Here is a 15,547-nt window from a genome sequence, read left to right as displayed (position 1 = left end):
CAGATGCAGAGTTCAGTGCGATCTCTGGATGCTTTAACTCGTGCACGTGCGTGTATGAAACCATCAAAACTGCTCTGATGTTGAGCTGCATGTAGACCTGAATAAATACTCCATCCTGACTGTAAACCCCTTGATTCAACTCGGTGAGGAACTGACTTCCTGCTCCTGCTGGAGAGCCTTGAGGTGCTGGACGCAGAGCAGGAAGCCCCTCAGCGGCCAAGGATGCAGGCAGGAGTCCACCGGGCCGAGATGGTCCATAATGAGGCGCCATGATAATTAGCTGCTTCCCGGCCTCTCCAACCGGCCTCTGCAGACTGGCCTTGTTTGGTTTGGGGTGGGGGGGATGGGGGGGTTGGGGGGTCCGCAGTATCAAGGTCACCGAGCTTTTTTGGATGTTTTTTCCTCTCCTCAGCTGTGCACCAAAGCGTGTCGGGGCCGTGTGGGCCGAGAGCACGTAGGGAGTGCGCGTTCACACGGGCGGTCACGTAGTTCGTCCGGAGCGTCCAAGTTTTTGGGAAGTGCCAGTTCTCTCTGCCCCCATTGTTCCTCCCTCGGAGGGGGGGGGGGGGGGGGGGCACCCCGGTGCGTTTGCACGGTAGGATGCCAAATGTGAGCGCGCACACGCGTCGGTCGCGATGCAAACGCCCCGCAAGATTCGGCCGCGCTAGAACACGATCTGCCGTGTCATGTGGCCGATCAACTCCGTGCGTTGTGTGTCATGACACAGAAATAACGAGACGCTGAGGAAACCTTTCGGTCTGAAGCGCCCAAAATGTGCAAAAATCACCTTTATTGCGAGGCACCGTGGCACATCCGTGACACCCCCACCCACCCACCCACCGAGCTGCGACTTCTCACGACTTCCCGTGGAGGACACGCCGATTCGAGCCCGACCGCCACGGGTTTCCTCGTTCTTCTGTGTTGCGTAAAAGAAACGCGATGAAGACACCTGGAGGTGTCCGCACCCCCCGCAAACCAAACATCACGCACAAACCCCGCAGCCGCACCGAGAAGAGGAAAGACTGCGACGTACCTGGGGGGGGGGGGGGGGGGCGCACGGCCGTCTATCGATTTCCACGCCGGGAGAAAAGTGACATGACGAGCGTGGATGTGTCCGGCCGCCCAGCGGGGAGGAGGAGGAGGAGGAGGAGGAGGAGGAGGAGGAGGAGGCGCTTCTCCTGCGGCTGGCGGGCTTCAGGCTTAGAAACGCAACTTCACTTTGCGGAGGGGAAAGTTTAACGCAAAGACTGACTCAGGCCAGATACGCAGCGCGGCGCGCCCCCGCGCAGGTGCGCGTCCACGCGAGGGCGCAGGAATGCGTTGTTACGATAAACAACCTTTCTATTTTTTTTTTCAAAATGACACAGGATTGACGTTTGCGTTGTTAGTCAACCCCCCCTCCGCCCCCCCGCGGTGTTTTTCCACCACGTCCGATAAGTTACTGAAGTTTGGCGGTTTTTACGAACAAACACTGAATTCGGTCTTTCAGAAAAATAAACCGAGAAAGAAAGAAAGAAAGGCGGACTCAGACGTGCCAGCCTAGCAGCTCAAATCCATCCCAAGTATAAACGCCTTTTCACTCACATTTTTTATTCTTTATACTCATGCGTATTTCTTCATCCGTGTGTGTTTATTGCTGTAAAAACAGATGGAAACGCGCGTGTGTGTGTGCGCAGCTTCCGGCCCCAGAGGAGGACCACAGTGCGTGCACACATTCACCAGGATCAGGCAGTGAGAATTGTGTAAGAATGTGTATTCCGATCCGCATTGGTGTTCGATCCGGTCCCGGGGGCGTGGTGACGCCACCTCCCGTGGCTATAAAGCGCGCGCCGTCCCGCAGCCGCCACATTCCCGCACTTTCAAGCCCGAAGAGCGACGCCGTGCGGAGCAACCGTCCCGCAGCACCCGGAATATGACCGCGCTCAGATCCACGGCGCTCCTGCTGGCTCTCCACGTCCTGCTCTGCGACGCGGGTGAGTTGAGGGGCGGGACGAGGACCTCCGATCGATGCCTTTCTGTAGGAGGACGTGCTGATCCGCGTGCGTGTGATCTCCCCTCAGGTAACCCGTGCTGTTCGGACCCGTGCCAGAACAGGGGCGTCTGCACGGCGCTCGGCGCCGAGGACTACGAGTGCGACTGCACCCGGACGGGCTTCTACGGGCAGAACTGCACCACGCGTGAGTACCTGCGGGGCCACGGAGGGTCGCGGGGTGAACAACTCACCTGTGACACTTTCGTTTTCGTTTTCTTTTTTTCTTTTTCACAGCTGAATTCCTCACCTGGCTTAAAGTGACGCTGAAGCCGTCGCCCAACACCGTTCACTATCTCCTCACGCATTTCAAGGGCTTCTGGAACATCATCAATAACATCTCCTTCCTGAGGAACGCCATCATGAAATACGTGCTCACGTGTAAGTCCCGGCGGATCGGGAGCGACGACCGACATCCTATCGGTACTTTCTAGAGAAGGTTAACGTCTTCCGCTGTCCCTCCAGCCCGCTCGCACATGATCGACAGTCCTGCCACCTACAACGTGGACTACGGATACAAGAGCTGGGAAGCTTACTCCAACCTCTCCTACTACACCAGGAGCCTCCCGCCGGTGCCAGAAGATTGCCCAACGCCGATGGGCGTCGTAGGTGAGCGGAGCGTCGCTTCCGTCCGACCTGTTCGATCAGATTCTGGAGCGCCGCGGCGGCCCAGAAAGTGTCGCCAGACGCTGAGTTTCTCTCTTTTTTGTTTTTTTTCTCCTCTCTTCTTCTTCCAGGCAAGAAGGAGCTCCCCGACGTGAACGTCCTGGCCGAGAAGCTCCTGACGAGGAGGAGCTTCATCCCGGACCCCCAGGGCACCAGCCTGATGTTTGCCTTTTTCGCCCAGCACTTCACCCACCAGTTCTTCAAGACGGACACGAAGAGAGGACCCGCCTTTACCGCCGCCAAAGGCCACGGGGTGAGACGGGCGCGCCCGCCACGGCCCGGAAGGTTCACGACTCTGAGCGAACGCAGAGTTTTTACTCAAAGTGTGTTTTCAGGTGGATCTGGGTCACATTTACGGAGGCAGCCTGGAAAGGCAGCACAAGCTGAGACTCTTCAAGGACGGCAAACTCCGATATCAGGTACGTTTACGCTCAAACGCCGCTTCGGCGCTCGCGGCTTCTCGCCCGGAGTTGCGTTTAACGGTCCGGCTGGTCCGCGCAGGTCAGAGAGGGCGAGGTGTACCCTCCCACCGTGAAGGAGACGGGCGCCGACATGCACTACCCGCCCCACGTCCCCGACTCCCACCGCTTCGCCGTGGGCCACGAGGCCTTCGGCCTGGTGCCCGGCCTCATGATGTACGCCACCATCTGGCTCCGGGAGCACAACCGGGTGTGCGACGTCCTGAAGCGCGTCCACCCGGACTGGGACGACGAGCGGCTCTTCCAGACCGCGCGCCTCATTCTGATCGGTGAGTCGCCAATCCCGATAGATCGCGGCGGCTCTTCGAGATCCTTCGCGCACCTCGAAGACATTCAGGGGCGCATCTGAAATTCAGAAGATCTCGGCGTGCCGCGTGAACTTCACCCGAATGACCGAGTCCCGGGCTTCGCAGGCGAGACCATCAAGATCGTGATCGAGGACTACGTGCAGCACCTGAGCGGCTACCACTTTCAGCTCAAGTTCGACCCCGAGCTCCTGTTCGGCCAGCGCTTCCAGTACCAGAACCGCATCGCGTCGGAGTTCAACACGCTGTACCACTGGCACCCGCTCATGCCCGACTCCTTCCGGATCGAGGACAGAGACTACGACTACAAAGAGTTTGTCTTCAACACCTCCGTCGTCACCGAGCACGGGATCAACAGCCTGGTGGAGTCCTTCACCAGGCAGGTGGCCGGACGGGTACGTTCGCGTCTCCTCGCCACCTCTTCAGCCGGACGCCCGTCGCTTTTTGGAGCCGCCAAATGACTGTTTTGTCGCTTTTCAGGTTGCCGGCGGCCGCAACGTCCCCGCGCCCATCATGTACGTGGCCATCAAGTCCATCGAGAACAGCAGGAAAATGCGCTACCAGGGTCTCAACGCCTACAGGAAGCGGTTCTCCATGAAGCCCTACCGCTCCTTCCAAGACCTGACCGGTGAGCAAAAAGATACGCGTGGCTTGAAATAGCGCATGATTAGCACAGCGTGGGGATAAACAGATTGCAGACTGAGCGCCGAGGATCCCTGAGAGCCAGATGTTCATTTGGCTCCGGAATAGTGTAAGCAAAGCAGTCGTAGCCGTAAACAGACGGCCCCTTCGGGCCCCTTCGGGCCCCTTCGGCTCGCAGGTGCAGATCGTGAGCACGCCGTGAGAAAAGGAGTCGGCAGGAACGAGGAAGCGGGGAATTTATTCAATCGAGGGCCTCCTTTTCGGACTTGGCGGGCGACCGAGTCCAGAAGTTAATAGATGTTGTATTCTCGTCCTCAGGAGAGAAGGAAATGTCAGCCGTGCTGGAGGAGCTGTACGGCGACGTGGACGCGGTGGAGCTCTACGTGGGCTTGCTGGTGGAGAAGCCCAGACCCAACTCCATCTTCGGGGAGACCATGGTGGAGATGGGCGCGCCCTTCTCCCTCAAGGGTCTGATGGGGAACCCCATCTGCTCCCCGGAGTACTGGAAGCCCAGCACCTTCGGCGGCGCCGTCGGCTTCGAGATCGTCAACACGGCGTCGCTGCAGAGGCTGGTCTGCGACAACGTGCGCGCGCCCTGCCCCGTGGCGTCCTTTCACGTGCACGACGTCAAGGAGAGCTTGTCCATGGTCATCAACTCCAGCACCTGCCACTCGTGCAGCAACGACATCAACCCCGCCGTCATTCTGAAAGAAAGGACTACTGAGCTCTGAGCGACTTAGTTTACACCTCGACCCTCTATCTATTTATTTATTTATTTATGTATCTTTGTATTTATTGTCCTATTTAAAGCAACATTTTATGAAAGAAAACATTCTTTTTATAGGTGTTTTATAATCGGCGGCTGCCTCGGCCGCAGAGAGAGTGTGTATTATTTATTGAGAGATTCTGTCATGTAAGTTATTGTCACATTAATGACCTCAGTCACTGCAACTTGATACTTGAAGTATTGTTTACAGCCTTAACTAGTTAGCCGTACATCGGAACCCGTTTCAGACGTTTCGCAAACATTGTGCCACTTTTCACATTTACCGTGGTACTTTAGTCTCGACTGACCCATGTGGATGTTTTACAGCTGAACTCTTCCTGTAATGACGTTTTAAATGTTTTACTGGGGCATTCTTTTTTCTGTCACTTTTTTAATGTCACCTCAAATCATGTTGAAACTGAGCTGCACTTGTTTGTAATTCTTTATTGCTAGGAAACTCCGATTGAATATGTGGGTTAGGGAGAGAATAATGCTCTCTTTTTTTTTTTTTTTTTTAATATTTTTGAATTGTTTTCCATGGGAGACAATAAACACTACAATGGAACTAATCCCTCAGACTGGCTGACATTTGTTCTCCTCATCCATGCTACTTTCCTCTGCGTGCTTTTCACTCCTGTTGGTGACTGGGTGGCCGAAAGGGACGGTTGTATTTCCTGCAACTAGATCTGCCAAGCCGTGCTCTTCGGCCGATCGGGTTCGGGTTTGCATTTTCCGTCCGGCATTGAGCTCACGCAATCGGCCGGAAGGAACACCGACCCGGAGAAATGGTCTCCAGAAGGTAGCGGACGTATAACTCGGATTTGTTTTCATGGCTTTAGCTTCGTCCGAGTCCCAGACTGAAGCGCCTCGGCGGCGACTGAATGACGCGTTTCAGACCTTTTGGTAGCGGCGAGTCAACCATGAAAGAATAACTCTGGAGGTTGTGAAAATTCAGTCCCTGTCGGCTGAGCCCTGCGCCGGCAGAGCGCTTCCGTACACCTCCCGCAGTTTCACACTAAAACACCCCAAAAGGCCTCTTTTTGACGAGGCCGCTAATTTCAAAAAACCAAAACGTCTCGATGCCGCTCTTCTCCTTTTTTTTTTTGCTTATTTTTGCTTTCCTCGCCACCCGCCAACGTGATTTCCCGTGCAGTTGTTTCAGGAGAAGCTTTAATGCAGATTTCCCGCAGAGTGATTTGTGCATTAAGAACACAATTCTCATGCCATTTGTGTCCGTGAACTGCAGCCTCTCTTGCGGGGTTTCACCCATTATTTTCCTTCTATTTCACTGAAATTGGAATATCGGCGCGTTCCAAGCCGTGAACAACCGTTCCTTTGTTTTCAGTGTTTGTGTGTCGTGCTGCTGAGCTCGTCGCGATCCGCTCGCAGTGATAATTTCACCCGTACTTTGCCGTATTCTCCTTCTTGTCCGGGTCAGGAATGAAGTTTTGCATTTTGACTTGGAGCCTCATCAATGCGTTTTAGATAAACAATGTTCTATGGCGGAAGAACGCCATAACAAAACGGTTAAATTACCGATGGTGATAAATGGGATTAGTCACTCCGGGAGTGCAAACGTCATAATCCTGATTCACGCGTCCGCAATGATGCCGTTATTGCTCCGGTTGAGTTTATATAAAAGTTGCCACAGCTCAGGAGGAAGAGCTCAAGAATGTCAACCTGAAACCTTTCCGGTTCTTTTGATTGCGGTTTTTTTTGTTTTTTTTCAGGAAAATCAGCCTCGGGTGAAACCCCTTAAGGAAGCAAAGGCAGGTCTGAGTAATGTTTTGTGCTCGGCGTTTCATAAGGCTGGAAAAGAAAGCTTCAGGTCACGCTCGAATAAAAAAGTTTCCGTTGGGTAAAAAGAGGCGAATTCCGTTTTTCTGTATACGAGGTGTGAAGAGGAGAAACTCGACGCGGTCGGGAAGCCCGGCCTCAGCGGTGCAGGCCGGCAGAGGGGCAGGAAAAAAAATTAATTCCAAGTCAAACATAGTAGGAATGTTGACGTGACTGGCAGCACAGCGAGGTGAGTCAGGCATCGTCTCCTCTTTAAACACAGACAATGAGCGGCTAAATTTTCCCATCCATTCACACATTTCCCCCCACCGCCTCGCCGCGGACGATTAAACACGGAACTCACAGGAGCAAGGAAATGACATTAATTAAGTCATGTGCATCAGTCGTCCTGACCGACAGTCTCTTCTCCGCCGCGTCATCTTTGTGCAGTTTTTCAAAGGGCCGGGCGGATTCCCCGTCCCGGGGATTTGGTTTATCACGGCATGAAAAAGACCTAATTGTGTGCGCGCATTATTTGTTTTGCGCGCTGCCAGTCGCCCGGGGCGTGTGCTATTATCCACGTCTTGTTTTGTGTCGGCGTAATGAACCCGAGCGGCTGTGGGAGCGGATCAATAGACGCTTTGGGAGCTCTCTTGATCTGGACGCGCTGCGGAAGCCCCGATCGAGGGGTTTACGTGCCGCCTTGCAGGCACCGAGGTCAGGCGGGAGCTGACGCCAGCCGCCCCGCGCACGTGAGGCCACGTTTGCAGACGCGGCCTTTTCACCTTCACCCTTTCCTTCTCTTGCGTTTATTCCGCGGCTGCCTCGGGTCTCTGCTGGCTTCTCGCCGTTGTCCCGCCAAAGGTCTCGCCACCTGAAGCCCCGCCCCTTCGCCGCTCCTGAACTGCCATCGATGAAGGCGAACCGATGCAGGCAGACGCCGGGGAAATCAATCATTCATTCATTCATTCATTGGTTTCTTATCTATGACGCTCCTCAGGAGGAGGCCTCTCGATGGATAGATAGATAGATAGATAGATAGATAGATAGATAGATAGATAGATAGATAGATAGATAGATAGATAGATAGATAGATAGATAGATAGATAGATAGATAGATAGATAGATAGATAGATAGATAGATAGATAGAAAAGCTCCTGGAGGGAACCTGTGAGAACCTGCTCAGACATGGAGAGAACCTGCAACCAGGGACGTCCCTGCCGAGGCGGTGGCGCTAACCGTTACGCCCGTCAACCGAACCGTTGACAAAACAATATTTATTTTAATGATGTAATCATCAACTTCAGCGGTTCAACAAAAACAACAACACGAGCACGTTTTCGGGTGTGACGTTTTCCTCGATCGGCGTGGGATTGTTTGACGAGCCTGTGTTTTGCCGCCGTTCGTGGCAACGGGCCGTTGACGGCGGTGTGACGGCGGCGTGACTCCCGGAGGCCGTTCTCCACCCGAGCGGCCTCGCTCAGGTGAGGAATGCGGCAGCGGGCGTGGATCCAAGAAGCCGAGAGCGTCCGCGGGCCGGGTGAGGTGATCTCACGGAACAATAAACCGGGAAACGAAAGAAATCTCGGCGAATGAAGGAAGAGGAGGCGTGTTTGTTTGCGCCCCTTTGCTTTGGCATTTCATATTTGGGACATGAATATTCTGCATGCTGGACTTTGGCCACGGCTTCACGGGCAGAAGTCGTCCCCTCTGTCCGACACGGCCACGCAGCTGACCTCGATTCCGTTCGGCGTCAGACGTCAGGCGTTCGGATGATATCACGATGTTTTCATGCGCTCACACTCTTACTCATAGCAGAAACACAAGCACGCCGCGGCGTCACACGCAGCGCCAGGCCATTTTAGGTCTTGGAGGAGCCTCGGGAGACGACGTCACGCCCGGCAGGCCGAAGGACGCCACGCCGTGTTGACGCCGGCGTCGCGTCCTCACGCCCGCAGATGCTCGGCCGCTTTATATTTTTATGTGAATTTTTGAATTCTGACGGCTTTATTAAATATGATGGGAAATGAATCCATTATTTTGAGATATAATTCACCCATGAAATCAATCCCTCATCTTGGCTTTTAATGAAAAAATCCTTTGACATATAATAATGATAATAATAATGCTAATGATAATAATAATAGTCATAATAACAATAATCCATTCATCCATCCATCTTATTCTGCATTTCAGGGTTGTGGAGGATGACGCAGCCTAATTATTATAACAACAACAACAATAATGATGATAATAATAATTATTATTATTAGAACAACATATACATATAGACAATAGACAGATATTAAAAGAAAAAAAAACACCAATGTAAATGTAAATCATGGGATTAAAAGAACATTCTCTGTCTGTTGTGTGTCTCGGGCACACCTTGTATTTCCAGCCCATCCCTCCCTGCGGCAGCACCTGCCGCGGGCCCTCATGCGATACTGCCTGACTTATGGTTTATTTGATCGCCGTCAGCGAATGAATGAAGATGCGGGAAAGGGATTTCCCAGATTCCTTTTGGGGTTTCTATTTGCGGAACATGAACGGCGCAGGTATTTGAGGCCAAGAGTTCAGAGGACCTGTCGGACGGGAGCGCAGATCGATTCTGTCATCATCCTATTGTTATTTGTCGACCAACGAAAGCCGGCTATTTATAGCTAATATTTGCTTTTTAATCAGTTTAGTTTCATCTTCGTCGTCTCCACTCGGCAGTTTTCTTCTACCGGGAGCAGTTGAAGTCAGCAAATGGAAAAACATCTGGTGCTTCTTTGCCGGCGAACATGTTTCCGGCTGGGATTTTAATGTCACAATCCAAAATGTCCCGACAGAAAATATGTCAAACGACGAGCGCCGGTCGGATTGAATCAACGAAACTGCGTGAGGGCCCCGATCCCTCAGTACTTTTCCTCTTTAAAAATTGGGGAAAAGTACAGCGAAACATGTGCTTGTGATTCCTGTTTCCCAGATTTGTGGGTGAAATTACACGGCCGGGTTTATTGGAAACATCTGTGAATCATCCGCGAAACGATGGATTGAAGCCTTGGCCGGCGCCGCTGTGGGACGGCACCGAGCGACGCCGCTCTTACCGGCAGTCGCAATCAGAGCCGGGGTTGATGCCAGTGGATAAACCTGCTTATGTGTGAGATTTTCTGCGACACTTTCCCTCCTGTGCTCTCCTGCGGCCCGTCGGCCCGTCGGCCCGGCGGGGGCCCGGCGGCAAGCGTCCCCCCTGCGGTGAGGCGAGGGGTCACCAACACCAAACCAATGAGGGGCCAAAGTGAAGTTTGTCTGCGAAACGAACGAGAGAATCCTTGTTTTGGGTGCGTTAAGTCTGGGTGGGCGGGGCTTCGGGGACGTTCCCGTCCTTCACCCCGGCACCGATCCTCGGCGGCGCCACCTGGTGCCCGGAGGACCGCGGGGGCTCGCCGTGTGTCGGGGAGCTTCTGAGGAACAACCTCTCAAATGAAACGCAACCGTCCTCATTCCCGTGCACGTGAGTTCATCGACTCTTATTCGGTGTCACGCAAACATTTGGAAGCCACGTGTCTGCGGAGGTTCTGGGTCATCCGGGTCACCGTGAATTCTTGTGGAAATCTTGTCTCTCGGCCACCAAACTGGAGTGTCTTCACTTGTCGACGGCCTCTTCAGTTCCCGTCAGCTACGGCGACGTCGTGGGAACGGACGAGGAATGAAACCTCTTCCAGCGAAGAAACTCGGGCCCGAGTCGAGAAGATTTCCACAAGAATTTGTGCTCCTCGTTCTGCTCGAAGGCCACCGGTGCCGGTTTGCTTGTTAGCTTAGATACGGAGATGCCTTTTCTGTTGGGAGGCTCCGGTCCAGTTGCCTCTTCTTCTTAAATACGTTTCATGGCTCTGGTTCCAGAGGTTTGCTTGTCTCGCCGCCGGTTGTTTGGCCACGAGAGAAAATCTTCGGCCCCTCGTTTCAACACTCAAAGTGCAGCCGGGCCTCAGCGGCAGGACCGGAGGCCGGTGTGTGGACGTGCAGACTTCACCGCAGATTCAACCCGGACAAACAGAACAATTCAATTCTTCTATTTGTGTTGCCGCTCATTTGAGCCACGACGTGAAAACTGTTGCCGACCCAGATATTGACTTCGTGCAAATATTATCAGAGTGTCGGTCGCCTGGCCTCGACTTTAGAAGCCATGGGTTCGGCTTGAAACGAGGGAAATCCACTTCAGTGTCAAGGAAGGGAGGGTTTTGTCACTTCATGTGAAGAGTTACTCAACGTTTATTAATATTGGCCTGGGAATCACCGGCAACATTGTTCTCGATTTTATTTATGGACGTTAACGCCCTGAATAGTTTAATGAATTGCGATGGTCACACGCGTCCAGTCTTAGATGTTTGTGCATGATTCATTTATTTCTTTTTTTCTAATTTTCCGATGGATTCGGTCTGGTTTCTTTGTGATCGTGCCGAGGTCTGTCCGGCATGGGATTGGATATCGTTCGCCCCCACTCTATTTCTGCAGTGATGTCACAATATTTCATTTATTTCCGGTCTTCCATGGGAACGACGCCCAAAATTCCAAGACAAAAGAATCAGCGAAACAAAAGTACTGACGAACAAAACCAAAAAGCCACTTCATTTTTTTTCCATATTAAAGTTGATTTTTCTTTGCGCCTTTGCCGTCCGATTTTTAAACTGGTTAAAAACTTTAAATGTTGTCACGGTGGAGTTTTTTGGCAGATTTGGGTGATCTTTCTGGCCCACGACGTCGAACAGCCGTTCTCCGCATTCATATTCTTTCTTCTTTTTTTATCCGTGTGTGTCAGCGTGCAGATAAAAAACCAGATATGTTTTCACCTCCTCGTCCATCTCCACTGGTTCCTGCTTCTCCAGTGCAGTTATTTGTTTGGTGCCGCGGCGGAGGAACGTTCACGTCTCTTAAACGGAGACCGTAAGCGATGGGCGAGAGTTCTGCGTGAAGCAGCTTTGCCTTCTTTCTCTGGAATGCTTGTTGCTTCTGGAGTGGCTTCCTATCATCTTTAGATGTGGCGAAAGTTTCCATGACATGATGTGTCATATTTTTGTCATGTTGTCACAACAGGTCAGGTTGCAGCTCACAAGCTGAGGACGGCGTGCGAGTGATACCTTCAGACCCTTGTTGTCGGGTTTCCTGTGTGTGTGTGTGTGTGTGTGTGTGTGTGTGTGCGTGGGTAGGGGATGTTTTTGGTGTGACGTCGCGCCGAAAGATGATTATTACCCCCCGGCCTTCGAGGAAATATAAATAAATAAATGGAGACGGACGCTTTTAAAACAAACAAAGCCCTAGATTTTAATCGCAAAGCTGTTCTGGTGAGTTGACCTGAGATTCAAGAGAATTCAGGTGCGGTCATGACGGCACGGGTGAGGCGGGGTTAGGGTTAGGGTTCACCGCATCCTGGCCCGGCGCCGGGTGCGTGAATGAAAAAGTCGGAAAAAGCAACGACCCAACGGACAAATAAATGAATTAAATGAAATTTCCCAGGGGGAATTCCTTCGTCAGCGGTCCAACAGTTACAACGTCAAAAATAAATATGAATATAAATATAAATAGAGAGACTGTCAGAAGACAGGAGAAAGCAAAAGACGTCCGCCGATAAATCGACAGCAGGGACGATGATGATGGACTCCCAGAACACAGGAAACCCTCGGCCGTGGCGGAGCGAGTCACCAAAAGCCTGCATCCCGATGTCTCGGCCCGGGGATGATTTCGGACGGCCGAGTTAGTGAAAGTGTAAGTCTTTTGATCAAACAGTTAAACATGCTGCTGTCATCTTGAAGAAAGTGCTTGTCGAGAAAGGTGACTTTCTGCAGCTCTCCAGCCGGGCGCGGGGCCGCGTCCCCCCGAGAGGCTCGCCGTCGGAGGTCGTTCCCGTCAGAGGCCTACATCGCCGTCCGGGAGCGACAGCGAAGCAGCCGGAGTCCTGGGCCGGGTCGGGACCAGCTAAAAAGAGTCGGGGTCGGGTCCCGCCTCCGGGATTTGTTCGACGTTCTGAGCATTTTTCTGCCCCATTTCTGAAGCGGCGCCTTGCAAACGCCGCAGATCCTCGGGTCGTCCGCCGGCGTCGTCGTCGGACCCAAAGAACGCGAACCTGCTCGAACCCGGGACGGCTTTTGTTTGCCCTGCGGCCCAACGCTTGATTTTACCTCTGCTTATCATGCCGAGATCATTCTGCCCTTCCGTTCCGACGGCTCTTTGTCCGTCAGAGCTCTGCTTTCTTCTCCTGCAGCTCCTCCCGGTGGAAACTCGGGTGCAACTGCAGCGTTTCCGAGGCGCCGCGTCACTTTTTCCCTCGCTTGAAACCAGAAACCGTGGCGTGGGGCCCTCGGCCGAAAGAGAAACACAAATATTTCTCTTGGGTGACTAATATTTATGAATGGGTCGCAGTAGTAGAAACAGTGAGCTGAGTAGGCGAGGCTCTCGGGTTCCGCGTTGCGCAACAGACGCGAAGAGTAAATCTCTGGGTTTCCGTCGGCCTCCCGGCCGCGCGTGATGACGGGAACCATGTCAATGGATGGGATGCCTTTGTCACGTTTGCGGCAGCTTTTTAAGGATGCCGTCATTTTTGCAAATGCACTGATGAAACGGAGGGAGATGGTATTTCTTTCTCAGGGAACTTTTCCCCTTCGCAAAGCAATAACTGCGTTTTCTGTCATAAGGACTTTGCAAGTAACGCAGTTTCATTTGAAGATTTCCAAAGTCTATGTTGACAAGGTCATATTTGTGTTTTTTCTGCTTACCTATAATCCCTCTGGCTGACAGACATGTATTAAAAGAAGACATTAGTGGTTACACGACTGACAAACCCACATTTCCGTCGGTGACCTCAGCAATCTTTTGCCCGGAAAATGACGGTGTGGTCATTTTCTCCGAGTGCCGCTGGAGGTGTCTGCGTTTCTTCAGTCCTTCCAGGCAGCCTTTCCACGTGGGAGGCCTCCTGGTTCTGCCCACCGATTCACATCCTCGCTCTTTTTCCCCGATCCCGAAGCGCCGACGGCCTGCCGCGAGTAAGAAAGTTCGCCCGTGTCCCCGAACGGCTACTGATATCATAATTCTTTGTCAAAAAAAAAAAACCTCACTAACCCAAGCTTGCTGTTCTGTATATTTCCTGTGCATCGTGTATTTGCAGTCCCTATGTCCTCTATTGTAAGTCGCTTTGGATAAAAGCGTCTGCCAAATGTAATGTAATGTAATGTAATCATAAGTGAGGCTTCAAGGACAATTTTTTAAGGCGTCCGTCCGTCAGAACTCGGTTCAGCGCCCCGCCTCGCGGCAACAAGGCCCCCGGTTGGATGGCCGGGTCTGTGCGGAGGATCCAGGCTCTCCTGGCTTCATCCTGCAGATCCATGTCTGTACATTCAAGATCCAAAGCGTTTATTGTCACATGCACAGTGTAGAAGCCCGTTTCCCTGGACAGGGAAAGTCTTACTTTGCTGTCCGCAGTGCACACGGACACGCAATGATAGGAAGAGGGTGAACATTATTAGAAACATGATGATGGTTTCACTCCTCATATCAGCACGTGAAGGACGTGAGTGACAGGGTGAATGGTTGCATGTTTCAGTGACGTGTGAATGACAGGGTGAATGGCGGTATCTGTCTGAATGAGTGAACGGTTGCATGTCTTTATAGGACTTGTGAACGTTATGTCTTAATTTACCGTGTGAAGGAGAGCAAGAATGATTATATTTCTCTTCTTCTGCCCCGGATTACATTTTTTTTAGCGTGTCTGTGTCTGCTCTTGGTATGTCATGTTGCTGCTGCCAGATATTCCCACATCTGATCTCCTCTCATATGGCATGTGGATGAAAGCGTGAACGGTTGCATGTCTCCATGTCCAAGGATTCTAGATTTTATCGTCGTTAGACAGAAGGCAACAATATTTGGAGCCGGCAGCTGCCGGGTTCAGCGGAATCAAAGACAGACAAAAAAAACAACCTTAATAGCGGGACTCGACGCAACGATACAACGAGTGATATTAGACAGAGAAAAACATCTAGAAGAATAAATAGATAAATATGGAGAAAGAGAAAAAAAGTAAAGAATTGATAGGGTAGGATTTTAGGTGTGTGTGTGTTCCTCCTCACATGGTGCACATGTGTGTTTGGAAGGTTCCGGTGTTCATGTGAATAGTTTCATGTCTCCGTGTGACGTGGATGAGAGGGTGAATGGTAGTTTGTGTGTGAGGAGTGTGTGGCGGTGGATGGTTGCAGGTCTCTGGGTGTCCAGGGCGAACCTGGTTAGAGATGATAAATATGGAGAAAAGACACGGAGGATCCCCGCGGAGCTCGGAGAAGCCGAAGGAGGTCCGGAGAACCCGACCCGAGTCCATGCAGGAAATGATCCGGGCTAGACGGGAAATCTCCTTCATGCTGGCGTGAGCTTATTGGAAGTGAAAAGCCCTGAGTCAGGGCGGAGGAGGAGCAGCAAGACCAGACCTTCTAACCACTCATTACCCTGTAATCATCTCCATTTATCCTGCTGTTGGAATGATTACGCTCCGCCGGCCAGAATGTCGGCATTGAAACCAAAAGCGCGGCGTGGAAAATCACAGCGAGCTTTTCCCTTTTCCGGACCACCTCGCCGTCGGCCGGCCTTGGCGCGGCCCGGCGCAGCTGCAGATTCAGGAACGCTCCCGTCCCGCCGTCCTGTGCGTCGTTTACTCTCGCTTGCTCTTGTTTTCATGGTTTCAGCAGATCAGCCTCTCTGATCCGTCCACACCTTCTGCTGCCGCCGGGTCAGATTCTGAAACTAAATCCAGCTGATAACGGCAACATTATTGTGACAAACACAAGAAATTTATTAGGAATTACCAGCATTTTGCTGTTGATTGTTTGATAACAATAATAATAATAATAATAAGGACTA

At 52.1% G+C, this 15,547-nt stretch overlaps 1 protein-coding gene across 1 annotated transcript; it reads left to right on the top strand.

Annotated features, from left to right (window-relative positions):
• Window positions 1-1,837: 1,837 nt before the first annotated feature.
• Window positions 1,838-5,453, top strand: ptgs2b (prostaglandin-endoperoxide synthase 2b). Its single transcript, XM_086161998.1, has 10 exons — window positions 1,838-1,973; window positions 2,061-2,177; window positions 2,267-2,410; window positions 2,495-2,638; window positions 2,767-2,948; window positions 3,031-3,114; window positions 3,197-3,443; window positions 3,588-3,874; window positions 3,960-4,107; window positions 4,440-5,453. Exons 1-10 carry the CDS (start codon window positions 1,913-1,915, stop codon window positions 4,850-4,852), a joined length of 1,827 nt encoding a protein of 608 aa, XP_086018124.1. The 5' UTR covers window positions 1,838-1,912; the 3' UTR covers window positions 4,853-5,453.
• Window positions 5,454-15,547: the final 10,094 nt, after the last annotated feature.

Source organism: Fistularia commersonii, chromosome 16 (assembly GCF_037954325.1).
Source record: "Fistularia commersonii isolate RoL2024-O1a breed Wild chromosome 16, RoL_Fcom_v1.0, whole genome shotgun sequence".
Taxonomy (NCBI): Eukaryota; Metazoa; Chordata; class Actinopteri; order Syngnathiformes; family Fistulariidae; genus Fistularia; species Fistularia commersonii.
The sequence above is the reverse complement of the archived record's forward strand: the minus strand, read 5'-3'. Positions and strand labels throughout refer to the sequence as shown.

Coding starts and splice junctions, on each gene's coding strand:
- ptgs2b (XM_086161998.1), top strand. CDS start 1,913: ATGACCGCGCTCAGATCCACGGCGCTCCTGCTGGCTCTCCACGTCCTG. Junction 2,178..2,266: donor CGGGCAGAACTGCACCACGC/GTGAGTACCTGC, acceptor TCTTTTTCACAG/CTGAATTCCTCACCTGGCTT. Junction 2,411..2,494: donor CATGAAATACGTGCTCACGT/GTAAGTCCCGGC, acceptor CTGTCCCTCCAG/CCCGCTCGCACATGATCGAC.